Source organism: Triturus cristatus, chromosome 11 (assembly GCF_964204655.1).
Source record: "Triturus cristatus chromosome 11, aTriCri1.1, whole genome shotgun sequence".
Taxonomy (NCBI): Eukaryota; Metazoa; Chordata; class Amphibia; order Caudata; family Salamandridae; genus Triturus; species Triturus cristatus.
In genome coordinates this window covers 605,182,194-605,210,025 of record NC_140594.1, presented here as the reverse complement: position 1 = coordinate 605,210,025, position 27,832 = coordinate 605,182,194, and the positions used below count along the sequence as shown (strand labels likewise).

General features: G+C 42.6%; 1 protein-coding gene across 3 annotated transcripts in view; it reads left to right on the top strand.

Annotated features, from left to right (window-relative positions):
• Positions 1-27,480, top strand: part of LOC146785151 (uncharacterized) — a 129,976-nt gene extending 102,496 nt beyond the window's left edge. Inside the window, exons 2-4 of one of the 3 annotated variants that reach the window (XR_014970540.1) lie at positions 19,133-19,273; positions 24,592-26,600; positions 26,663-27,480. Coding sequence is in view for 2 of the 3 variants with exons in the window: in XM_085633907.1 (XP_085490033.1) it covers positions 19,133-19,273; positions 24,592-24,809 (359 nt within the window). In the remaining variant the exon portion in view is untranslated. Of the gene's footprint in view, positions 1-19,132; positions 19,274-24,591 lie in introns of all 3 variants that reach the window. The other 2 variants (XM_085633908.1, XM_085633907.1) reach the window with 2 other exon arrangements.
• The last annotated feature ends 352 nt before the right edge of the window (positions 27,481-27,832 follow it).

Here is a 27,832-nt window from a genome sequence, read left to right as displayed (position 1 = left end):
ACGGATTACTACATGAAAAAAAAAGAGTGCTCATGCACATCATTTGAACCAATCAGGATGTATGTGAGCGGACAAGCTGGAACTGCAGAAGCTACCTACAGCAAAAAACGGATTCAACTTTGTCTTGTGTGGTAACTGCTCCAACTGGGTTAGCAGCATATAACATAAAAGGAATTACCTTATATTGTTTGCTAATGTTACCAGTGGAGCATGAGAACAAAATAGAATACCACAAGCTAACAGGAGAAGCATGCTTTGAAGTGTCAAGAGTGTTGAAGAAGATGCAAGTTCTCATTATTGATGAGGTGAGCATGGTATCAAACTTAATGCTTGCCTTTGTGCATTTAAGAATGCAGCAAATTCTAAGGAGAGACTATGGTGCCGATCACGATCCGGTAAAAAATGTCCCCGTACGACTCGTATCAGGTCTTTTTACCGTACGAATCGTACAAGTGCCGTACGAACTGGCAATCACGATTCGCATGGTAAAAAGTCCATACGAACCGCACTGGGAATATTTCCCCACACGTCCCCGGGTCGGAAAATGTGTCCGACACGTCCTCGGACGATTCACCGTACAAACGTGAAAGGTGAACTCCGACCGGGGAATCACGATCCATCCCGGGCGTCCGAATGTACAACCGTATGGTGAAAAGACCGTCCGCACCGAACTCCCATAACAACCATGGAGACGTCCAAACAGGTGCCCGGTACGTGCCGTACCCCCCCAGCCCCCGTAGGTACGCGCCGACCCCCCCCCAGCCCCCGTAGGTACGCGCCGACCCCCCCTGTGTGTACACCCGTGTACGGTGCGTACCCCCCCGTGTACGCTCGAGTCGAACCCCCCGTGTACGCTCGAGTCGTACCCCCCCGTGTATGTACGGTGCGTACCCCCCGTGTACGCTCGAGTCGGACCCCCCGTGTACGCTCGAGTCGTACCCCCCCGTGTATGTACGGTGCGTACCCCCCCGTGTACGCTCGAGTCGAACCCCCCCATGTACGCTCGAGTCGGACCCCCCGTGTACGCTCGGGGGGGTACGACTCGAGCGTACACGGGGGGGTTCGACTCGAGCGTACACGGGGGGTCCGACTCGAGCGTACACGGGGGGGTACGCACCGTACACGGGTGTACACACAGGGGGGGTCGGCGCGTACCTACGGGGGCTGGGGGGGGGTCGGCGCGTACCTACGGGGGCTGGGGGGGGTCGGCGCGTACCTACGGGGGCTGGGGGGGGGTCGGCGCGTACCTACGGGGGCTGGGGGGGGGGGTCGGCGCGTACCTACGGGGGCTGGGGGGGGTCGGCGCGTACCTACGGGGGCTGGGGGGGGGGTCGGCGCGTACCTACGGGGGCTGGGGGGGGTCGGCGCGTACCTACGGGGGCTGGGGGGGGGTCGGCGCGTACCTACGGGGGCTGGGGGGGGGGTCGGCGCGTACCTACGGGGGCTGGGGGGGGTCGGCGCGTACCTACGGGGGCTGGGGGGGGGGGGGGGGGTCGGCGCGTACCGGGCCACCTACTCTGGTCGATTCGCGCCGTACTTCGCTTTTGCGGCACTTTTTGGGTGCCGTGAATATATTGCCGTCCGGACTGCTGTCGGTTCGAATCGTAATTCCTGGTTCGTGAAACGCTGCCTGAAAGCGTCCCGAGGTCACGTCGCAGCATTCCCGGATCACATTTGTATGTATATTTTCGTCGGTCGGTGTTTTTTACGATTCGTACGGAAATGGTGTTTCCGTGCGAATCGTAATTCCATGTTTGTAAAGTTTTACAACCGGGTACGAGTCGGACGGGGAATTCGCTCCGACCGACGGTTCGTACGCGGTTTTTAACGGATCGTGATCGGCACCTATGACGTGTTATTTGGTGGAAAACATGTCATAGTTTTTGGGGATCTTCTACAGCTTACTCCAGTTAAAGGGCAACCAGTGTTTAATACTGTGACACATGAAGACACAAAGAAGTCATTGGGAAGCATTGGTAATGCAAATATTTGGTCCTTCTTTGAGTACAAGGAACTTACTACTAATATGAGGCAAGCAAACGATGAAGATTATGCAAGTATTCTGAAAGATATCAGAATTGGACTACTCACTGAAGTTGGCAGGAAAGCATTACAGAGTCGGTTGCTACATAATTTATTCCCAAGTGAAGAAATAGTTGCAGAGAAAATATACCAGAACATTGCAGAAAAAAATACTGTAATCTGCTTAATGCCAACACTACGTGAGTGCTCAGTATTCAATGAGGAACTTTTGAAATTGGAAAAGGAAGAGATTAAGAAATTGGAAGCAGTGGACAAAATTCAGCATGAAAGAATTACAATTACATTAACAGGCGAACTGAGAAAAAAATTGGATTCTCTAGAGAAGAAAATTTCGAAAACAGCTGGATTAGAAAAAAATCTATATGTTTGCATGAACTGTAGAGTATTTTTAAGGAGAAATTTGGATGTTGAAAAAGGCTTAGTGAATGGAGCTATGGGTAAAGTTGTGGGTTTTGTGAACTACCAGAAAAAAGATGGGATTGAATTTTTAAAAATAAAGTTTGATCAGATTGAAGAGGTTAAAGACATTTGTCGTTGTTCAGTCCGTTTTTTGCTTGTGAAAGACTTATATGTACGTAGGAAGCAGTTTCCGTTTTCTCTAGCATATGCTGTAACTATTCACAAGTCTCAAGGATTAACTGTAGATTGTGCTTTTGTGAACATTGGTTCAACTGTGTTCAAAGAAGGTATGGCTTATGTTGCTTTGTCACGAGTGAAAACATTATCTGGTTTATTCATGATAGACTTTGATGACTCAAAAGTTAGTGCCGATACAAATTGTGTAAAGGAGTATAATAGATTAAGAAGAACCTATGCTCCTCATTTAGGTCAGTATCCTGTGTTGGAAAAACGTGTTGTTTCTCGGAAAAGGAGAATTGAGAATATCTGTAATGAGGATGTAGAGAAGAGAAAACAAAAGAAGAGTGATGTAATTGCAAGCAAAAAGAAAAAGGACAATGTTGAAGAGGTTGTTGGTTGTCATTTTGAAAATAGCTCTGGTGTCAACTGCTACGCTAATGTAGTATTTTATCTTGAAAGTTTGCAAGAGCAGATAATAGTAAATCAGGGAAAAAGATTCTGTTCTGAGTCTCCTTTTTGAAAAGCGGAGTATTGATAAAACTAAAATAGAAAGTGCTACTGAAATTAGAAAACTTTTAGATGTATGTTCAGGATGTACACAGTTTTCTCAAAATGTACAGCAAGATGCACAGGAATTCTTGATGTATTTTCTTCAGGTACTGGAAGAAGAAGGGGTACAAATAGAAAATATGTTTGGTCTCTCTTATAAATGGGAACATAGTTGTGAAAACTGTTTCAATACATGTGGCTCTAATGTTGATTCTGAAAGGTTTATTTATTTAACATTGCCAGAGAGTAAATCAGTCACTTTTGCTAAATTAGTTAAAGATGCTAATCATAGCATGGAATGCGGTGAGTGTAAATCTGACATGTTTTCAACGTTAATTTTAAAGGAATACGGACAGTATGTAATTTTAATGATGCAACGATGTAGAGCTGATGGTTCAAAATTGGATACTTTAATAAAGAGGTTTACAGGACAGCAATTATCAATTTCAGGAAAAACTTTTGTAACAGTTGCAATAATTTTCCATGATGGACCTACTGTAACTTCTGGTCATTACAAAGTTTATCTAAAATGTAAAAAAGGCTGGACAATGTGTAATGATTGTCAATTGGTTTTTAAGCAACGTTTGCCTTTTGATTTAGCAAATTCCTATCTAATCTTCCTGAAACCTAAATTTTAGAGAAAATTGGCAACATCTGTACAAATCAATTTTACCATTTTATTGGATTACCATTGGAATTTTCTAATAAAAAGATTTTTAAAATTACCATTTGGCCTAAAGGAAAGGTAACCAATTGTATTGTGGACTTATTTAATTCCTAATTAATCTTTCGGAAACCAAAATTTTAGAGAGGATTGGTAACATCTGTACAAATCAAATTTTGGAATTTTATTGGATTACCATTGGAAATTGAATCAAAAAATAATTTAAAAATTACCATTTGGCCTAAAGGAAAGGTAACCAGATGTATTGTGGAGTTATTTGAGATATATTATTTTTGTGATTATGCTTCTGTAACAAAATTGTCAGACGGTATTTTTTAGAAATAGTTATTGTTATTAGATGAAATTATTTTTGAATATTTTGCATTTCTATAATGTTATGTTTAAGTGAGAAGAGATTCTGGGCTTTTTTAAAACAATCTTTGAGATTGTTATTTTTTTTTTTGCCCGCTGTTAAGTGATGAATGCAATTGCTTTCACGATTTATAGTGAAATGCAATATATTCTGAAAACAGCAAAAAAATGGCAAAAAATTGTTTTTGGAAAATATGTAAATACGTGTACTGTATTATAAAATGTTTTATTAAATATTAATACTTTTTTCTTTTTTTTTCAGATTGAGAAAGAAAATTTTCGAAAAATAAAACCATTTTTCTAGCAATTTAAATAAAATTTAAATTGATATTTAATTTTTTGGGTGGGTCAGGTAAGTCAGAAATTTCATGGTCCCCTTTTTCCACTTCTCCTCAATCAGATTTTCAGTTTTTCGTTATTAATCCCTCAAGGACCTTGTAATGTGGTAATTGTTTTTTAGTTTTAAAAAAAAAAAAAAAAAAAAAATACGCTTACCGTACGCGTACGGTAAAAAAAAAGAAAAAAAAGTTTTTTTTAAAAAATTAAAAAAAAAGTTGAAAGGTAAGGTTGGCTCTTAAAAGAGCCGGTGTGTTCATACAGGGACAGAGGAAAGAAAGAATGGGAATATTAGCTGGTAGGACAAATGTGCTGGTCTATTCTGTTGTTAATTAGGGGAACACTGGTCTCCCCACGAACAATTAGACCATGACAATTTGAGCACCGCATTGTAACCCTCGCAAATCGATGGTTAGTTTCCAGAGGACCAGAAAAAGGTGATTCTCCCCCCACAGAGGAAGGGCTCAGCTGAGCTGCCGAAGATGTACTCGGCTGAGCTGCTGTGGATGTGCTCGGTCGACTTACTGAAGGGTTTGCTCCAGTATGTCGAGCATTTGTCCTAGGGTGTACATCCTCAAGGTGTCTTAACATAGTGTGATTCCCGAAGGAATACTTCTTGTTAGGATTACCTCTAGAAAGTACACGCTGGCAAAGCTTGCAAATCACTAAAGGAGCATTTACCTTTTTCTGGCCATCAGGAAACGTAAAATACTCCCATATAAAAGAGCTCTTTTGTTTCCTCCTTCTCTGCCTGATGGTGGTGCTGCTAGCCTCACTCGAAGAAGAGGACTGCTGGTCTGCCATTGTATCCCAAAGACAACTCAGCTCCTTCTCCTAAGGGATCACAAGCAGAAATGAGGGGAATGGGTGTGGTGTAGGAGAGTTCTAGAACTGAAAGTAGTTTAAACCAATCAAAAGTGTTGTTTCTTGATCACATGACCCACCGTGCGCGTACGTTACGCTTACGTTACGCTTACGGAGCGCTTACGGTAAAAGTACGCATGCGCGTATAAAAGACACGCGCACGCGCGCATGCGCATTAACAGGCACGCCCCAACACTTCCGCGTAACGTGCGCGTGTAACGTATGCGCTTACGCGCCACGTAGGCAGTACGCACGTCTACGTAAATTGCGTAACCATACGCAAAAAGAGTAGAAATATTACGTACATAAAGCAAAACGTGCGCTTACGGTAAGCTTACCGTACGCGCACGTAAAAAAAAAAAAAAAAAAAAATTGGAAAAAAAGAATCACTATGTTATACTAATATATCTTACCTGTTTGGTTAAAAAAAAGGTGAAAAAAATCTATATTGCAGAATTTTTAAAATGTTACCATAGTGTTTAAAGAGAATATAAAGTAAAAATAAAAAGATGTAAAAAACCTTGCCAAAAAAAAAAAACACGTTAAATATAAGAATTAGCATTTAAAAAACCATACAAATTCACTGAAAAAACCATGGGTTTCACACACGTTATAGTTAGGAATTAGCATTTAAAAAACCATACAAATTCACTGAAAAAACCATGGGTTTCACACACGTTATAGTTAGGAATTAGCATTTAAAAAACCTTGCAAATTCAGTGAAAAAACCATAGGTTTCACAGACGTTATAGTTAGGTGGACATTTCACTCGTAAAAAACCAATGAAATTCCCCCGTTATAGTTAGTTAAGCTAACTATAACTCGCGCACCCGCAATCCACTGCTGATGACGTCACATATAACATCACTCATGACATGGTCACTGACATCACTCATGACATCACTGATGACATCACTGATGACATCATCCTTGTGAAAAAGTGGCAGACCTCCTCTTACCCTAATATAACCTTTGATACACACATTAAAAAATAGAGACTAAAAAATAAAAAATTAATGGAAATTCCAATACCAGTTTCAACAAACTCTTCTGTAATTCTAAGAACCACATACACATCTACTCATTTACCAACAGTCCTATACAGTCACTCATACATGTACTCACTCATATGTACTCATACACCTGTACATCCTGTTACACAATGCCACTCATCCATAGAGTTACTCACACACATAGTCACTCATGCTAATAAAGAATCAAACATATATTTACCTTCATATACAGTTATATACACACCACCACACTTACTTCTACAGAAACTTACACATACTTAGCCTTTTAAACAATCACTTATAGAAACACATACTTATTGATACAGGAACTCTACAGGAGCAATGTTCCAACTGAAAACAGCGGCGGGCCCTTCTTGCCGCACCTCACACCAGTCCCTGCGATAATTGTAATGGTTATCGTGCAAGCTACCCCAAAACGCCAGCCGCTGTGTTCCAGATCAAACGTCAATAGAAAATGAGAAACGGGGGTGCACGAAAAAGAAAAGTCCGAAAAGGATTCTTTAAGCTAAGTGTCCACTTTAATTTTCATTTAAGTTTTGTATGTAAAAAGTTGGTCAGCCAACGCGTTTCATTCCCTCAACGGGAACTTCATCAGGGCTGTAACATGATAAATATGACATAGATATTACCAATAAATCAAAAGGCACAGGACTTACAACATGAACAAGTGACCATACAATATGAAAATCATACAGACAAAACAAAATTGCAACAACATTAAAAAGTGTCCATGAGATTACACCAATCGATACTGGACATATTTATATCACGTTAAAAACATGTACACAAACAAAGTTTTTTTAGAAAAACGAGAATCTAATATAAAAGCTGTTTGTGAATTTATCTGACTGTTAGATTCTTTTAAGAAACAAAAAATTGAACCTCATCAGGTTTTATGGACACCGAAGACGAGAGATTCAGAAAAATGTTTATAAATAACAAACATATAATTTTTTATATATTTTTTTGAAGAGTAAAAAAAGGAAAGCAGAAAAATAAGAAAAAAACACATTATAAAGAATAGATAGATACAAAGTTGTGTGAGTGTTTTGAAAGAAGAGGAAGAGGAAGAAGAGCAATCCAATCTCCAAAAGTGAGCATACCTTGAATCAATATGTAAACTTCCGTAAGAGGATAAATCTTTAAAATATCCACGAAGTCAAGTACTTCAGGTTTCTGAAAGGAAGCATAATGACCCAGTTCATATTGGCTGGCGGTCCATGACAGGTGAAAATAATAATAACTATAATAAGACTGTATACGATCACTCTAGGTTCCCAACAGAAATATCTCCAAATTAAATCACTATATGTTGTCCGTATGACAACATAGAAGCTATTTGAGCACTAATTCACACGATATATACGTCAGTTCAAACCATACAGATGTGTTAAGTGTGCACAACAAGCGTCGCGGACAATTCTATCTAATGGGCGCAAGAATGGACCAATACCCGTTCTAGAACCAACAGTTGCACATTCCAATGGCATGTGAGGCGCCCTTATTGCCGAACATTAGCAATAACATGTCTGAGTTGGTACAACCGTGTTATATGAGGGCAGTTCATCGTAACAGAGCGTATTACCCTTCCAATTAGGCGCTCCTGATTCGGCACCAAGTAAACAGTCACTTCAAATCTGGCATTTCTAAAAGCAGGACAAATAATATCATATCGCCATGGGTGAAAGTAGTAGTAAGTTTATACAATTCCTGTAATCATTCTAAGCATCAAATTGATCGGCAATCGTCAGGACCGAGTAACTGATACGGCGGAAGGCTCCTCATCAAGTGTGGAGCAATCCGTCGTGGCGGACAAACATACGTGACTCCGCCCCCTTATTTCGAAACTGCAAATGGACATGCAACAACAGCGGACAAGAAAGTAAATTGTTTCTCCCTAATACGAAAACTACTTCAACACAAAAACACACAATGACTAACAGCTGTAAATACAAGCTGTTATCCAATGCCGCGAGCATGACAGCGTTTAGGTCGTGTGCACTCATCGGCAGTTACCTTTACGGAGTGAAAACTTCTTAAGTAAACAATAACTAACAGCTACAAATACAAGCTGTAATCCATTGTCACGGGCATACCAGCATTACAGCCCGTGTACACTCACCGGCAGTAACCTTAGCGGAGTGATCAGTACGACGGCGTCTTCCTCGTTGCAAACTGCACAGCCCGCCATTGTTATTAAATGTACGTGACTCCACCCGCTAGGCAGGATCCTTCAAGGAGCAAACAATAGGCTTGGGGCACACTTTAAAGGGGAGAGAACAGGATACCAAGACAATTCTTTTGGATCCACTATCTGGTTGCTGAAGGACTTTGTTTTTGTCCTACCAAACGTTCGTCTCTGAGCTTATTGTGGGTACAGAAGCTGCCTCAAACTGGATTTTAGTTTTAGATGTGGGAGGACACTAGAATTACCATAGTGCACTCCCCACACCCCTCCAAACCCTTAGTTTAGGATAGCTTAAAATGCGGTCTAGAAAATGCCCAAAGTGGCTAGGGTTGGGCCCAGAAACATTTACCCCATTTGATAGGGTGTGCCCATGAGTCATTCCCACCCACAAGCTAGTGCCAGGTATAAACGGATCACCTCTCGTCCCCCAATTCTGAACACTTCCTGGACCTGCAGAAGATCAGAAGAGGACTGGACCTACTGTCCATGCCATCAGAGTAGTCCTTAAGGATTGCACTTGCTCTCATCTGTAACCAGGACAAACTAGAGGACACTGAGGGTTATAAGGTTGATCCCCTGTTCACGCTACCGGGAGACACGCTATAGAGGCCTTTTCCACGAAGTACTCAGATGACCAGTAGCAACTGGACCTATACTGGACCCTGCTGTTGGCCTCTGTCTGACACCCTGTGAGTCTGTTAGTGCTTCCCCTGAGGTCCTGGGTGCGTTAGAAGTGTACTCCTGTGATGGATTGGAACTTAAAGTTCTAAGTCAGAAGTTGACTTTTTAACCAGGACAAACCTGGGCGATGTATCGACCTCTGCTCCATTGCAGTCAGCCTCAAATTGCGCCTGGATCCTCGTCTACCATGACCATTGACTATAATTTGGGCTTTGTGCTTTTTGGCGCTATTTCTACTTAAAACTTTAAAAATCCATATCTTCAGTGCCCCATGTTGGATTTTTGTCATCTTGGTGTTATTGGTTTATCACATTTTGCTCAATTTTAGTAATTTGGTTTTGGATTTTTATTTGTTTTCCTTTTGACTTTAATGCTTTTTTGGTACTACATAAATATTTTGCCTTAAGTTAAGCTTGTCCGCTCTGTGCCACTGCTACCAAGGGCTTGTGCTCAAGTTACTTTAGTGACTTTGAGGGTTCACCCAGATGAGAGTTGTGATTTTTCAGTGAGGTGGGTAGTCACCCACTCCAAACAATTATCCAAATCTAACCCTTATATATCTAAACAGAGAGGGGCTTAGGCTCAGCTCTCTTTAGCCATTGGGCTGCTTGAGTGTCAATCACATTCTGCTTCCCCTCATGACAGCATGAGGCAATGGGTCAGCCAACTTCAGCCATTGGCTCTATTGCCTTGTGTTTGATGGCATTTTGTCTGGTTACATCAGCAAATCAAACAGAAAATTAGTGAGTTTCAGTACAAGTGACATTGGGCCGATCCTTTAGTTTTCCAATGTCACCTTTTATAGGTACTCGTTTGTGTTTTTCCTTCTTTTTTATTTTGAATCTTTTTCTATAGTGCCCAGCTGCTTTCCAGACAGTGCTACCAGGATGCTCTCTTGCCCTCATTTCATCAGAAGTATGCTGCATCCCACATGGGGTCACTGTCCCTAAACCCAGTGGCTATTTTTGAATGGTACGGTCTACAGTTTTTCGTTGTAATTACCATTACAGGATGCCACCACATTAAGAAGCAACATGTTGTCCTTTTTAGTTTAGTTCAACAATGATGCACTATGTACAATAGCCTTTCAAAATGGCCACCCAGTGTGATGTTTACCTGAAGGCCATCTTGGAATTGTAGTGTGCATAATGTATCGTTGTTTTACTTTTCCAAGATGGCCGATATGTTGCCTTAAAGCACATCAGCCATGTTGAAATTTTAAAACAATGAAATACTATGGAAAGTACAATTTCAAAAAATGGCTGCCCACTGCAAAGTTAAATCTTTTAAAATATTTTTTATTGCAAACATCTCTACATCACATTAGGTGGCTGCATTTTTTTCTACTTTTATTCTTACAATTTAACTCTGTGTGTTTGTTGAAATTATGTGTGTGTTTCATTATTGATGGGGGAGTGGGTATATCAAAGAGAGTGATGGATGGATGAATGGATGTTTGAGTGTTAGGATGAGTGACAGAGTGTTTGTATGAGGGATTTAGGAGTGCCTAAACATCCCAGTGACTGAAGAGGCACTTTTAATTATATCCAGACTTATTAGCATTGCCAATGCCTGTTTTATTGAATTCTGAAATGAGTATGCTTGTATTTTTCATTTAAACAAACTACAAACACCATAATACAATGGAAATCAGCACTTGAAAAACCACTCTCACGTAACGTCGTACTGCTTGGAATTGTTAAAGAGTTACAATTTTCTAGAAAGTAATGATTAATTTAGGCAGGTTCCGTTAGCATAACTGGGTCATACCAGCCTACGTTGACAATCAGTTATGAAATGCTGCAAAATAGTGCATTTTTATTTTAGGTGTACCAGCGTTACACATGCATGTATCTTTCTTTACTTCAGAAAATCAACAAAAACATATCCTCAGCCAATGTCTGTCCTAATACAAATGTATATTATTCTGTTCTCTTCAGAAGGAAGGATGTGTTTTTGCTACAAGTTGATCCCCACGGCAGCAGCGGTTTCGAAAACAGGTGGGACTATTGGCAGTGCTGGTGCCGCACAGCCGAGCAGATTCCGACCTGCCTTTCCACCAAGCATTGCATGGCGTGGACCCTGCCATGAAATGCTTGGTGGAAAGGCATGCATAGGGCCCCCAACAGGGCCCCATGGCACATTTGACCATGGGGGTGCATGCGGGTGGCACATGATGTGCTCCCCCAAAAGTGCACGTTCGTGCGTGCACTATGTGGCATGCAGGACATGGTGCATGCCACACCATGCACGGACGTGCTGGAGATGGTCTCATGGCTGTGGGATGCTTTTTAGGCTCTCATATAGGCCAAACATTTCTGCTGCCGTGACACCGCCGCCACCTCCACACCGCCCGACCTGGATTACTGTTGTAATCTGGCAGGCGGGTCTGCAGACAGTTTAGCAGTCTTCCTCAGTCACCACAGCAGCGGTCCAACTGGAAGACCACCAACATCTAAATCAGGCCCTTAGACTATGAGAAACTCAGACACTCCCATTTCCACCTAATGGCCCTTTAATTTCTTAATTAAAGCGCCAACAGGGTCAACCCATCTCTTCAAATATTGAATTATATGTTTTTGGCAAAAATTGCAATGAATGCATTGATCTTTGTATAGTGCTGCCGGAATCCTTTGGTGGAGTAATGAACCAAAGTACATAGCAATGAGGCTGACATAGAAAGTATTCCAGGAAAAGTGATAAAAAGAAAGGTGTTTATCAGAAGATCTTTCATTTGGTCTTGTGACTAATGATTTTACTGCCTATCTTTATTCACATACTTTCCAAGCACTTCTTAGATTTGTTTTTTCTAATGTATGTAAGCCTTCAGAAATCTGTTAAAGCATTCAGTACTAATTTAAATGCGGACATAGGAGCAGGCCCAGGAACACGCTTCTGTTTCCCCAGATACTTCACTGTAGCTAGGCTTCAGTGCCTGGTAGGCTGGGGAGACATTGCTAGTTTTCCAGTTTTGTCTTCTAAAACTTGCCAGGGTGCTACTAGCCCCTTTCTTTTTTGTTACTCATCACCTGAAAGAATAAGGGTGGCTGAATAAATGCAAAGACAGGAACTGCCTGAAACGAGTTTTGGAAGAGCTCATGTGGATGACCCCCTGTGCCATGCACTGATCGTGCAATGGGCATGCAGTAGCTGATTGTGTCTGGACAAACTTCAGGGCATTCAGCCCATGCATCATTCACCCAATCATCCCCCATTACTTCATCTATGTTTCCATAATCCGGTGCATTCTTATGTTCATCCATACATCCATACATCCTTCTAGAAACTCTCCCATTCACTCAACCGCCAACCAATCATCCAGGTATCCATTCACTAGAAAGTCATCCGTTCATTTGTCCATCATAGCATTCATCCACTGAAAACACAGAAGGTGACTGCTATTCCCAACACCCCTGGTGCACAATGCCGTCACTGGCTCTATGAATGAGGGGGAAGGCAGCGCCATTACGTCATCATGTAAGAAACAAGACCGATCACTGTGTGGCATAAACCCACAAAGTGATTGGGCATGTCTTTAGTGATCCCAACCCCACTCTGACTTCAAAGCAGGACTGCAGGGACAGTCTAGCCTTTCCCAAACCAATCCAGGCTTTGCTATCATGCTTTTTATACTTAAAGCTGCATGAGGGCAAAGCAGGATTGGTTGGGACAGGTGAACCAAGAGCTTCAAAGGAGACCAGCAGGGCTGTGCTGTGTTGCCCCCGGTTCTATAATAGAGTGCTGGTTCAAGGATTGAAGTGCGCATGTCAGGTTGGCCACAATTCGACACCTGTCCAAATTGACATCCGTACAGGAATTCAGCTGCCAGCATTGCCCATCACCCACATAGGCCATCCCTCTCTTAATTGTTGCAGCGTCCCATCAGGCTGCAAGCCTAAGTTACCAAGTGAGCAGCCAGGCGCCCAGTCCTAGGAAAGGAGTTATTTCTAAAATAAGGCACTGGACATCTCACATGGGAGAGCATCACCCCTCCCACCCCTGAAGAGGAACAAACCCTAGAAAACCACTTGGTGTGTTTGGGAAGTTGGCTGTGCTTCATGGCTAGAATCTCAGATTACTAGTCCCCAAGTTTTTTGGGGATCAAATACAGATGCCCTGCAAGGAAAGTTGAGGACTGCCTAGTGGAAAGAGTGCCACCAGCAGAAGAGAAGGGGTTGCTTGACTGAATCTCCACAGAGGATAATGTCCCTTTGGAAATCATCAGTCCAGCTACCTGGAGAGACTAGAGTGCAGCAAGGGAGTCTAGAGTCCTGTATTCTGACCCCGCTTGGCCTGCCTGGAGAAATGGAGCTTGGGCTTCCCTCTGACCTGAATGTGTAGCAGAGGAGTTACTAGGTGAGGATTTTGTGATCAGAACCCCACAAGCCAGTTAGAATTCAGTGCAGCGCTTGCAGAGATATTTAGCTCCTCCATCCTTCCCCTCTGCAGATCCCAACAGTACCAAATCACCATGTTTTAATGATTGTGGCCCTTCCTGCACATAAACAAACAATTGTTAATGGCATTTTGCTCTTTCAATGTGTGCTGCAGAATGCAATACACATAGAAATAAGAAAAAGGAGAAGAAATACAATTATTTCTCATAGTTGCGCCACTCTAACATCTCCTTTTGATTGGCATTAGTTTTTGGCGCTGTCTCCTTGTAAATCTAGGGCAGTGCAAACAGCAATGGGTGTTGCGGTGGAACGCCCACAGCAACACACATTGAGCGCCCCTTTCTCGTAGATACCTGTGGGAAAGGATACCATATTTACAAAGCAGCGGTCCAGAGGTATCTGTCTGTTTGGCAAACATTTAACAACTTTCACCACTGCCACTGATTTCATGGAGGTCTTTCTTCCATGAAAACAGTAGTGGTGATGAAAGAAAGGGGTGCTTGCTGGCCACCCCCTGTGCCTCACGCCTTTTGGATGCACACAGGGGGCCACAACATGTGACCCCTCCCCCCCCCGTGTGCATGCACAGAAGTTCCATCAAGGCATGAACTTTTCAGTCCATGCCGTGCACAAACTTTCTTTGAGGTTCCCATGGAGGTGCCCATTTTAAATGCACCACCATGGGAACGGCAAAGGTAATGCCCGCCAATAACGTAAAAAGTAATTATAGGGCAGACGGTCCTCTCGCGTCTTTGGAGAAGCTGCGCTGGCGGAGAGCCGGTGCAACTGCGCCCTATGTTGTAATTGGGCCCTAGGTAGAAGTGGCACTTACATTAGAGGAAGGCTTGAGTAACAATTGCTGCTACCTTTATTTTGATCAGGCTCAACTAACAACTGTTAACTATTGCATGCTTACTCATTGTATTTGCCTTCATATATTCTCATGTACGGTGCAGTGCTCTGATTCCCCCCTCCAGGTCATGTTTGCGCTTTATAAATCTCTTAATAAATAAATACATTTTGCTGTTTTCTCATACAGTAGATTGCTTTGCAACCATTATTAATCAAGTGATTAAACAACTGATCATTTGAAGGCATATATGCCTTTAGCTTTTACTAGTTTTATTAGGTGGTTGTGTGGATCCATGATCAACATCAGTTTGTTTAGTCCCTTTAGGTTAGCAATATGGATTGTGTAAATAATGTACAATGCACAGCACAGAGGTTGAAGGCTATGTGGCGTCACTTTCTGTGAAGTTTTTAGCAGTTATAGGTCTTGGTGTGACACTTTTCCCACCTTTGTGATTTTGGGCTGCCTATAAGAACAAGTTTACACATTGCCTGGGAATCCAATTTCCCTCAGTAGTAAGAGAACAGCTATCGAAGGAAGCTGACAAGTACAGGTTTTATGACAGTACAAAACATGCAATTTGAGATTCCTTCACAAAACAACCAAAATATTGTGGTTGCACTGTAGTACCTGACTTCTGGGGGCATATTTACAAGCAAGATATACTGTTAAATTGTCTCCCATGTGTCTGGTCGGATCATTTCCTGATCTCCTGCTGGGTTCCCTTGGACTGTCCTTCTACCCGTTCACCTCCAGAATGGAGGAGAGTGCGAAGCTGGCATAAGATCAAGTCGGATAATCTTACCGATTTTCTTCAGAGACTACCTGCGTACAGGCCAGAGGAGGGCTATACCAATATCGACTTAGCTAGTCAATCTCTTAGTGATACTCTCCTATCGGCCATTGATCACCTAGCTCCAGAACGCAGGGAAAGAATAAACTCCAAAAATAAAGGGGCCCCCTGGTTCAATGAGGCCTTACGGATACACAGACAGAGCCTGCGTAAAGTTGAGAGACAGTGGAGGAGAGCATATAACGCCTTCGACCTGATCCTCTATAAAGCTGCTCTGGCCCTCTATAAGAAAGCTATCACTTCCAGGAAAGCAGAATATTATTAGGCTCCGATTATTGATGCCCCTAACAAACAAAAGGAAACCTTCAAGATCCTAAAGGAACTTAGCAGAAAGGTCGATGTCAAGTCAACTTTAATACCTTTCGACGTCGACACCTTGCAGTCCTTCTTCCTGCAGAAAGTGAGGGATATTCTGCATGAGATTAATAGATCTCCTGCTGTCGCTGCCCTGAGCAGCCAGGGACTGGCGTCACCTCCCACTTTACCAGCTCAATTTCTTGCCCATTTTCCTCCCCTGGATTCAGAAGCTATGGCCTTCTTGATAAATAAAATCAAATCCGGCTCACCGGCTGATCCCTGTCCACCTAGGATCTTTCAGCTGGCTCGCCCAATCTTGGAATGTCAGATCCTCTCGCTTCTCAACAACTCCCTGGCCACTGGCCAGGTGCCATCTAACTTGAAGGAGGCTAGAGTTATTCCCTTACTGAAAAAGCCAGGAGCTGACAAGGCTGAACTGAAAAACTATAGGCCTATTTCACAACTCCCCTTTTTGGCTAAAGTTATGGAGCAGCATGTCTTAAAAAGCCTATCCGACTTCCTTGACAAATTCAAGCTTCTACACCCACGTCAGGCTGGCTTCAGAGCCCATCATATCACGGAGCTAGTCATGTTGTCTGTCCTTGATGATCTTAGATTGAATGCTGACAAGAGAGCCGAGCGCACTTGTGCTCTTGGACCTCTCTGCAGCATTCGATACGGTCAGCCACTCCATCTTACTGACCCGACTGATGGATCTGGGACTCAGGGGCTCGGCCTTTGACTGGCTAAAATCCTTTCTTTCTGGTCGCTCGCAAAGGGTTCATCTTGGTGATTGTTCCTCTAAGAGAGGTGACATCCCCTGCGGCGTACCCCAGGGCTCTGCGCTGTCCCCTTTGCTCTTTAATATTTATCTGAAACCCTTAGTGACTGTACTATCCAATTTGGACTGTCGTGTCTTTAATTATGCTGACGACACTCAGCTTATTTTGAGGATTGACAATTCAGCCCATGCCCAGGAGACGGTTCAAAATATTTTAAGATTCACCACTAACTGGATGACAGTTAATTCTTTAAAAATCAACCCCGACAAAACGGAGGTTCTCGTCATCCCAACAATTAATAACTCCTGGAGTGGCCTGTTCTGGCCCAAAGAACTTGGGGCTCCTCCCTGTCCATCTCCAGTCGTAAAAAGTTTGGGAATCAAGATTGATGCAGAACTTTCGCTAAGTCATCAAGTCTCTTCAGTGGTGGGCACCTGCTCTGGTATCTTGAGACAACTGAGGAAGCTGGTTCCCTTTCTATCAACTTCCTCCATGAAATCCATAGTCTCGGCTACTATTTTATCACGCCTTGACTATGGGAATGCGCTGTACCTGGGCCTTCCTCTGAAACTCACTAACCGGCTCCAGGTTGTACAGAATGACGCTGCCAGGCTGGTTTTCAGCCTTCCTAGGAGGTCCCATGCCTCACCCCTGCTTCTTAAGCTACACTGGTTGCCCGTTAGACAACGCGCAAAATTCAAGGGCCTATGTATCGCTCATAAATCCCTTTATGGTCACGCCCCCAGCTACATTAGGGATCGCCTGGTTAAGTATTTTCCAGGACGCTTGCTCCGATCCACAGATGCTTTCCAGCTAGTCTACCCTCAAAGCAATCTGGCCACCAAGGGTGGGCGAGCTATCTCTATTATCTTGCCACGTCTTTGGAACCAACTGCCAGATGCTTTACGGAAAGAACCAGGCTTATTCCCTTTTCGAAAGCTACTGAAAACGCTGCTTTTTAGAGACACTTTTTAAGATCCCCGTTACCAGGACTGTCTTTGCCGGGCCAATTTGCAAATCTCCTTCTGTCAGCGCTAAGAGACCGGTCGGTATACATGCGCTAAATAAATTCCCCTACAAATACAAGGATTTAAAGCGGCCATAGCTTCAATTATTTGGCGCTGCGGCAGCTTTTTTATTGCCATATTTACAAGTTGCCGCAAAGCCCAGTTAGTGACAGTTTTGCAGATTTAGCAGCAATTTCTCACAGCGCTAATTCCGTTAGTGTGACTTATCGAAAATGAGATGCAACATAGGCATTCCTGCATAAAAAATCCCTCCGAACACACAACGCGATATTTACAAGGACTTCCTTGTACATCGCTGAAAAAGAGAAACTGCCGCTAAGTCACATTAGTGGCAGTTTTTTACTGCTGGGAATGACCTGGACTTAAAAATGACGATAACACACTTGTATAATAGGGGCCTCATTTATGAAGTTTTGGCGCAGCACCGCAAGAAATCTTGCTGTGCTGCCCTGCATAAAAAAAAAGGCTAGGAATGCGATGTATCTAAAGAAAAGGGCAGGAATGCACTGTATCTACAAGATACGGCGCATTCTTGCCCTTTTCCCCAGCGCTGGCGCACAATGGGCTGCCATGCACCAATGCAGGCACCCTTATACTATGGCACAAGGGTGCCAGCATTGCGGGGCTGACTGATTTTGTGCAGGAAGGCACACCTTCCTGCACAAAATCAATCATAAGAGGCAATTTCCTCTTTCTATGTGTGCTGCAGGATGCAACACACATAGAAAAAAGAAAAAACGAGGAGAAATGAAAACATTTCTGCTTGTTGCATCTCCCTAACTCCAACCCTGGGATGCCGCTCTGGCGCTTTCCTAGGTTTGCGATTTCTCGTAGATCTGGGAATGCTTCAGATTCCATGGGTGTTGCATGGCTTCTAGTGAGCAGGAGAGCACAGCAACAGCGTTCGTTTTTGGCTTAGACACTGGTTCCGGCCAAACATCAAATAGCCCTAATGTGCAAGAGCCATGACAGCAACTGATGGAACTATGGTTGTTGAAATGTTTTAAATCGGATTCGAGTAGAAGCAATCTGCTGAGAATTTGGGCCATGGAGGTGAGATGGTGCAAGGGTTCAGATGTTCTAAATTAATACTTGGAGACCAGATATGATGAAACAGACCTGAGACCACCTTCTCGTCTGTGGTTAGGGTACTGTGCAGTTTATGAGTATGAGGTGTATTCTGGTTCTGATAGATATTTATGATAAGGGGACAATACCCTTTCATGTTTAAGTACATTATGATACATGTTCCTGCTAGGATAGTCCTTCAGGTACTACATTGACATGGCTACCACTCTGCCACACCAAATCCAGGCACAGCTGCCCACTATCAATCAATAACTGCCCACTTTATGTTGTTATATTAACAAAAGGTTAATAAAGATATTTAAAACTATGTTTCTGTGTCTCTACTAATCAGTGTAAACTTTTTATCACGGTTGTGCCTTGTCCTTACTTTTTGACCTCACTAGGACCTTGCATCTTAAATGTTGCTTGATATACAGACCCATGAAGATGTGCATTGTATCCATATACACGCTGTAAACATTACTGTCTGTGATACATACTGTATTGTGTTAATTCAACCCAAGATGTCTGCTGCACCGTTAACTAGGTGGGTTTTCTTGCTCTCTTTGCAAAGGTAAATCCCTTAAATGCTACACCTGCGTTGCATCCAACGAGGAGGACTGTTACAAACAAGGATCACAGGTCTGCCCTGGGCATTCAGATGGCTGCTCCACCATCACATCACCAAGTAAGCCTAGATAGCATGGCATTTATTGGATCAAAAATCTATAGAATGTTACTCTGACACGATACTGTAGTTCGATTATAAAATATTTTCAAGACAAGGTCAGTTAAGGCAGAAAATAGCACTAGTTGTCAAGGTAACCAGATAAATATCTGCAGATAGGGTTTAGGAGTGGTGGAAGCAGAATCAATCTTATCTCATGTTAATAATCCGACTACAGAGCGTGTAAGAATTCATAGAATCAGTGCGATTTCTGCAGTAAATACATAGGGGCTTATTTACAAGCCCCTTGAGCTGCCGGTACATCACTTTTTTCCATATTAAAAGTGATGCACCGATGGTGCAAGTGGCTTGTAAATAAGCCCCCAGTACGTAGACATTTTAAAAAAATATAAGACATTTTCTGACTCCATCAATATTTTATGTCTAGTTTGCATGAGTTACGAGAGATCACAACAACTGTGGACTCCAGCCAGGAAAACAGAAATGTTTAAAAGACAGGAATCACTCTCTGAATAGAAATTGATCAATTTATATTGGAGCCTTTCCTGACCAGTTCTAAATGTCTCTGTCAGTGTCAGATCTTCTAGTCAGTAATTGCGTTGCAGGAAACCCAGACAATCCCAACACTGGAACTGCAAGTATACAAGACAGCTGTTGTGCATGATAAAGCACAGAACACAGAGCACAATTGATCGTATTATGATGGAGCAGTAGCAAAGAATATCCTAGTTTGAAGCATGTTTCATGTTATACATATTAATTTGCTCTATGTCAATGCAAAGTATAACGATTGAATATTCATATATTTCCCTCGTTTAACATAATACAATTCCCATAAACCCTGATAACCCCATCATTCAGCAGAAATAAAGGGCCTGATTAGAGCATGGAAGATGGATCAGTTCCTGTCGGGATAGCGAAGTACATTACCTTTGCATTGCACAGGGTACTCCGCATGTCAAATTTATAGATGACCACTGGCCCAGCCAGTCTTACACCAAACTTTTGACATTTTTTTTCTTTTCAGAAACAAACTCCCAAAGTGAAAGTTTGTTTTTGAAAAAACAAAAACTAATAGCCAACACACCCTGTGAGCTTTCCCCCAAGGTGTGGGAGACATTATTGCTTTATTCCTGTCCCTTCCGGCCATATTTTTCATGGCGGGATGGACAGGAAAAAAGGCATTACATAGTCCACCTTAAATAAAGCATACAGTGTAATGCCCTGCCTCTGACGACCCCCTACTCCGTCGGGCCATTGGTAAAAGTATTCTGCCAACACTATCAACGAGGACTCTTTTGACGGACTACTAAAGGTCTGCCCATCTCTAAATGAGTCAGATTGACCGAGGGTTTGGTAGACAGAGTCAAGTTTGTGATGGAGCACCCTGTCCTCTAAAATCTAAGTCAGGCCCTATATAAATAAGGTCCTATGCCTGGCAACACAACAGGCATATTCCATGTAACCTGTGGATAATGTACGAAATTAGGTTATTGGTTGAGATGGATGGAAGCCCCACTCAGGTAACAACCACAATCCTTGACAGGTTGAACCCAAAAGTCACTAAATTAACCTTTGCTTAACCCTCAGGAAGCTTGGCACAAAGCAGTCAGGCTTCACTTAGAGGCTATGTATAAAGTATTTCGGCAGCACTCAAACAGTAATAAAGTGGAAACACAACACAAGAAAAATCCCAAACATTTTAGAAAAATCAGGTACATTTTAATAAATAAAATGATACCAGTATGACAAAAATCCCATCAATAGAACCGAAGGTATGATTTTTTTTTGTGCTGAAATAGCACTTATAGGCAAAAAGCGACTCACACAGTCATCTGGTTGGACTACACCAGGGGAACGTCACATGGTTAGCCCGACCCCAATAGAGCACAGATCAGATACAGGGACCAGGTTAGTCTTGGTGAAGAGTTACCTTCTAACTCTAAGTTCTATGTCTAAGTTCTGTTTGCTGTACAGGAGGCAACGAGGAGCAGGTAGAGTGTTGTGGATAGTCGTCACTGGTGCACGAAGAGCAGGCCGGGCGTCATGGGCAGTTGTCGCTGTAGCACGAATAGTTGGTCAAGCATCGCGGATAGTCATTGCTGTAGCTTTATGTTGGCAGTCACCACGGGCTGTTGTTGCTGTGGCTGTAGTGTGAAGAATCAGCCTCACAGGAACTTTGCGCTGGCGGCCATCATGTGTGGCAGATTCTTGGCACGAATGGGCCATATCACTCTCTGGCCCATTCGTGGTCGTAAGAGCTCAATGTTTACCTTCTCTTTCGGAGGAGTACACTCTGATGCCAGCCAAGGGTCCAGGACCTGGGGAGGCAACTCTTGGGGATCAGGGACTCACTCCCGCAGAGGCCAGCAGAGCTCAGGCAGGTCCAGTTGCAAATTCAGGCATGGCCAAAAGCAGCAGGTCAGCTGAGCAGTTGCAGGGAGGCATCTAAAGCTTGTTGTATCTTTGTGGCTCACACAGGAGGTCCTCCAACTTACCCTTGGAGTCACTAGGATTGGCCTGGGATGAAGTTAAGCAGGTACAGTCTTCCTTCTGAGACAGCAAGGCAAACTTCAAGCAACAGGGCAGTCATCTGGCAGCAGGGCAGTCGTTCTTCTATAATTTACACAGGTCCTGGATTGTTCTGATGAGTGACTCTGAGGTTCACCATTTATACCTGGTACCAGCCTCTGTTTGGGGAGACTCCCTGTTCTACCCACACATCACTTTTGGAAAGTTCTTCCCCTTCCTCTGCCAAGGCTCCAAACTGTCTGGGGGTAACAAAAGGCAGGGCAGGCCTTATGTCACATTAATTTGTGTGTGCAGGAGGCAAAGTCCTTTGAAGTGTAAGTGAGGCTGGGTACAGCTTCCCCAGTCATCCTGCCAGGATGGCGCATTCTGCCCATCCTAAGCCCCCTTTGTGTCACTGTCTGGAAGGAATAAACATACCCCAACAGCAGAGCCACTCACAGCCATGTGACCCATGACACTGGCAGAAGGTATAAATAGTTGAGACAGGAAAATGCCAACTTCCTAAAAGTGGTATTTTCTGAATTGTGACTTAAAATCCGACTTTACCATTTAAGAGGATTTTAAATTACAATTAATTTGAGTCTAAACAACATATCTCTATATGTTTCCAATCCAAAGATAGCACATATTAAATGTAATAAGGTAACCCAGTGTTATTCAATGGGAGAGATTAAACCTTACAACAGTGAAAAATGACTTTAGGAGTTTTTCACTGGCTGGATATGTAAAGCATAAGTACACATGGATCATTGTTTCCACATTGTTTTGCATTGTAGGTAAAAAAAAATATATGTGTTGCTCTTTTATAGATATACGCACATACAACACAGTTGATAGGGGAGTACTTTGGGGAAAGATCATTGCTTGTAAAATACCAAGCAAGCTTCACTGTATGATCTAGGCATTGCATAATAATAATTGGGTGCAGGTTGAGCTTGATAGCTCTGGGCGTTTGTCCAGGAGGATTCTGATCTGTAATGGGCTCCGGCAGGAGTATGTTTTGGCCCCAGCCTGATTTAGTCTATTTCTGGGGCATTTACCCAGTTTCAGTTTTAATTTTGCTAGATTATACCCTCTGGGCATACAAGGTTAAATAGAGTCTCTATATGCTTATATAGTAAAGCCAGCTCCCTGATGATAAATATGGAAAAATCAAAGATAATTGTATTTGGGAAAAGGACATCTAAGTTCAATTGGGTTTTGAACTGAACACCAGTTGAAGTGGTGGCTTCATACAAAGATTTTGGGCTCACATTTACTAGGAATTTACAGTGGACTGACCATATGAGGAGCATAAGATCTAGAACTCTTTTGTAATCAAAGTGTCTGGCTAAGTTTAATCAGATGTATGGAGTCTGTCTTTGACTCCCCTCATGAAAGCTTATGAAGGAAAAATCCTGCCCTGTATGGTGCAAAAAGTCTTCCGCCTGACTCTGCCTTCAATTGGGACTTTGTCGAAGGTACTGTTCTTAAGGGTCTATTAAGCTTGCCCCAGGTTGCAATGGTCCAGGGTACAAGGAGAAAATGAAATCTGGTCCCTTGGTGGCCAATTCCCGTTCAATGTAGTTTTTTAATAAGCTAGGGCACGACAATGGCATACAATAAATCTCTAAATTATGCTGGGAAGAAATCCTTGCCAGTGAAGGGAAGTGGGACTTTGACGTTTGCCACAGGGTAGAGGAAACGTTAAACTCTCCATACCACATGGGGCTCAATTGAAAGATGGTCTCCTTACCCAGTAAACAGGCATTGAGGAAATCGACCAAGAAAGTGGGTTATATCCAGGATATGACCTTACTACCGGAGAAACCCTGAAAAGTCTACACTGCAAATACTTGGCTGAGATGATGCATTTCCCTACTTGTCGCTGTTGTCAGACCACAAGCTTCGTAATAAAATTTTGAAAATAAAAGTGGGGTGTAACCCCATCTCTTTTAGTTCTGGCTAATGTAAAGAGGTACTTAGCGAAAATGATGTGCGTGCATGTCCTCGTCATATAAATGCTCCATATGCCATATCTTGCTGGATTGTACCCTTTATAAGTCTGCTCAAGTTAAGTTTACGCTCCAGGCAGGAGGGGATGGCTCTACTGTCTGAAATGCGGTTTTACAATGTTACAGTGGGATTTGCATGTTTTATACTGTCTATCAAGCAGTGTTTTTAAGTTTGGATTAGGTTAATTGATTTTAGTGGCTTTACAATATTTTATGATTCTTCTTGTTTTTGGACATGTGTCCAAAATAAACTTATCTTTTTACTACTACTACTTAAGTACACGTCCTCGTTTTTTAATACAATGCACCCTGCCCTATGAGCCTTTAAGGCCTACTTTAGGGGTGACTAATAAGTATTAAAAATGAAGGTTTAGGTCTGGCAAAGGTTTTATTTTGCCAGGCAGAGATGGCAGTTTAAAACTGCACACACAGGCTGCAGTGTTAGGCCTGAGACATGTTCGAGAGGGCTACTTAAGTGGGTGGCACAATAGGTGCTGCAGGCCAAAACTGTTTGAATATAGCCCATCATTGTTTGCAATCTTGGTCTCCTAGCCCTGCTGTCTTGCAAGGGCACCATCATCCCGGGTGGAAACCTCTTACTATTTCCTATTACTACCTTAAGTGTTGGCCGCGCTCTTCTACTCGTTGCCAATCTATAGTCCACAGTGTTGCTGCTGTATTTGACTCTTGAATGGATATAAAAATATATGCAGAGCTTCAAACCATCAGTGAGGTGCAGGCCAGCAAATGTCTTACAAATAAAGCCATTAATCTTTCTACTTCTTTTTACAGACAGCATCATTAAAGCTTGCACTTACACTGCGTTTTGTGAGCGAGCCCGTCAAAATGGCGCCGGAGGAGCGGCTGTAGAGTGCTGTTTCACTGAAGACTGCAATGGACCGGCCAAGGGCAAGAGCGCGGGCCTGAAGAACTCTGGGGCAACGGTGCAGCTCCACCCCCTGCTCATGGCTATTGCTCTATTTGGGAAACTGGCACTGGGTTCACTGTGAAACTGTATGATTTCTTATAAAGTATCTGATGAAATCTCAGCTCGTACAGAATATAAATTGTTAGATAAAATAAAGCCAGGTAACATGAACTGATGTATAGTTTACTGTTTAAGGGTTTTACTATTGATGTTCAGGGTTTTAGCAGCTGATAAACCTGCCATTAACATTCCCTTAATCAGGTAGAAGAGGGAGGGGATGATCCAAGAACAATTTTTTCAACCCCTAGTCTTTTTATAAATCAGGCAACATAAATTGAATACTTAATTTGATTTATCGAAATACTGTGTGTACAGCCATCTGGGGGGCAATAATATAACAATAGATTACAAAAGGCCAATTTAACACTTTAATATTCACCAATACAATAGATTAGAGAGGAATCAGGAGTTCTGCTTATGTTATGATTTTGTTACTTTTTCATTTTTTTTGGTGGTGTTTTCTTAGGCAACACATCCCCTAGGCAGGGCGCTTCACCTGGGAAATATAAAGGATCATCCACTGAAGAATCTAAGTAACTTCTACAAAATCTGGGGGGACATTTAGTAGTAGTTCATTCACTGTGGCACAGCAAGGGACCTGGCATGCGCTGCATTGCATGAAAGGGAGAGAGCTGAAATCCTTACAAAGCGGTGGATGTAAGGGTGCCTGCGCTATGGGCAGGATTATTTTTGTGAAGAAAGGAATACCTGCCTGCACAAAAACCATCCTTAGAGGAATATTTTTCTTTCCATGTGTGCTGCACAATGCAACACATGTGAAAGAAGGAAATAATGAGGAGAAATTTCCCTTTGTTACACCTCCGTTAGGTAGGAGCGCCATTTTAACACAAACCCAAGTCTTCATAACTCTGGGTTTACGTCAATATACTTGGGTAGATGCATGGGAATGCCCATGCTCCACCCATGTAAGGCCTACCAAAGTAACCCAAGGCAGCACTATTTGCTGTGTTGCATTAATTAGTATTTACTAAACCTTACAAAGTGGCTTTGCATTGCTTAGTAAATGCCAAAAAGGATTTTGCGTAGGAGCTGTGCCACAAAAGAGACTCAACCCTGATGTTAAATCATAATTAATCTGGGCCCTGATTTTCAGGTTGATGGGACTGAAAGTTATAGAAGCAAAGCATTCCAGAATATGGCACATAGAGGCATTCTTTCAGATTTCCAGCATTCAGGTGACTATTTCATGACGCTTCTATTTTTCCAAACTCGAGAAATTATAATTAGGCTCCACTTCTATTTCTCTTTGTGCTTGAGCTTTGACCATGTCAAGATTTCCGTAAACTAAACAAGAAGAAAGCGTGTTTACTTTTGTTGTTCCTTATTCCAAAGGCTAAAAAATACCCCAGGATTTCATGAAGTGCTCCAAAAGAGAGACCGTTCAATTGTATTTGGTCTTGCCTCAAATTATGGCTTCTACCCATGATTATGAGTAACACCGCGGGGAGTAGAATTTAGGTTTAATTAGTTCTTTCTCCAAGGTGAAACCCAAGATTCTGCTCACCACACTTGGGAGTGCAGGTCATCATTTTTACCGCTTCCTACAATTCTCTATTTAGGTATGTCCTTAATAGCCTTTTCATCCGGTTGGTCAGGCCTCCAGTGCACGGACAATCTCATGGGTTCCAGTGTCATCACTAGGATGGAGGAACATCTTTTTGATTGGTTGTATGTTCCTACATTGATTGATCTGAAAATATACCTAAATCCAAGTACCTCTATGCGGGCCAGATGTATGACCATTATTTGTGCTCGCAAATGGGAAATCGTCCCATTTGCGACTGCAAAATAGGTCTGCCCTATTTACAAACCCTATTTTATGAGTCGGTAACCTATAACTGACTCGCAAAATAGGGTTTGCGACTCGCTATTAGGAAGGGGTGTGCTAAGGACGTCCCTTCCTAATAGCGACTCGCACTTCAATGTAAGATTGTTTTGCGGCCGCAAAACACTTGCAGTTTACCACCCATTTCTAATGGGCCTTCACCTCTGTTTAGGTCTCTATTCACTAAATACACTTTATCTAGATCATGGCTATGTGCTTTTGCGTGCTACGATCATTCATCTTAGTATCATCATGCTAGATAATCCACTCATATGGAATTGAAATAAGTGTTCATGTGATCTATCCGACGATATCGCAAAGCCAGGTATACAGTGAAGAAGGGTCTCTACATCAAATCAGACTGCAGTCACTAGTGTGCTCACAATCAGAGAACATATAGCGATCGGACAAGGCTGAAGGTGGATTCATGAAGGTTCAAGGAAAAATGGAATAACGCACTTCACACATAATTAAAAAAATCAACCTTGTGTTTTCGTTTATCATGCTCAGTGCAATGAACTGCAGCAGATAAGTACATCAGTAATGTTGCTGGTCATTTGGAGTGGGCAGAGACTTATGAACTAAGGTTTGTCCTTTTTTTGACTCTTGCATCCCTAAAACATCGTTTATACAATGATCCACGTCTGAAATAGGTGCTGTATGTATTGCTTCAAACATCATCTTTTTTGTAAATTACAAAGGTTAAATGTTTTTCAGCCTCTGCTCCATATCTGGCAATTGTTGCTGTGACACAAAACTTTCATTTTGCTTCATAACTGATTGTTGTCATTTTTGTTTCATTTCTATGGTTATGGGATATCAATAAAAATGTACAAAACAACTCACATCTGAGCAATGTTTTTGAAGATTTAAATCCGTATTCCTTTATTTAAACCATTAATCTCTTCACCCAACTCCAGGGACCAGATCTGCTCAGTTGCGATTAGAATCTGCACTGCACTCCGATGCCGGCCATTTTATTTTTGCAGCATCAACAGCCATGATTGCCTGAAGTGGAACTGGTACCTAATTCACCAAGGTCGGGGAATCTTCACTGTGCATCAATGTGCTTGAGGGAGAAGATGCCCATATGTGCTTTGGCACAAACAGGCACCTTCCAAGTTGAGAAGCACTCAATAACTAGACCCAGAGATCAGAAGACCTCATTACAGCACCACTCTAGAAGTGGGCTTTCCCCA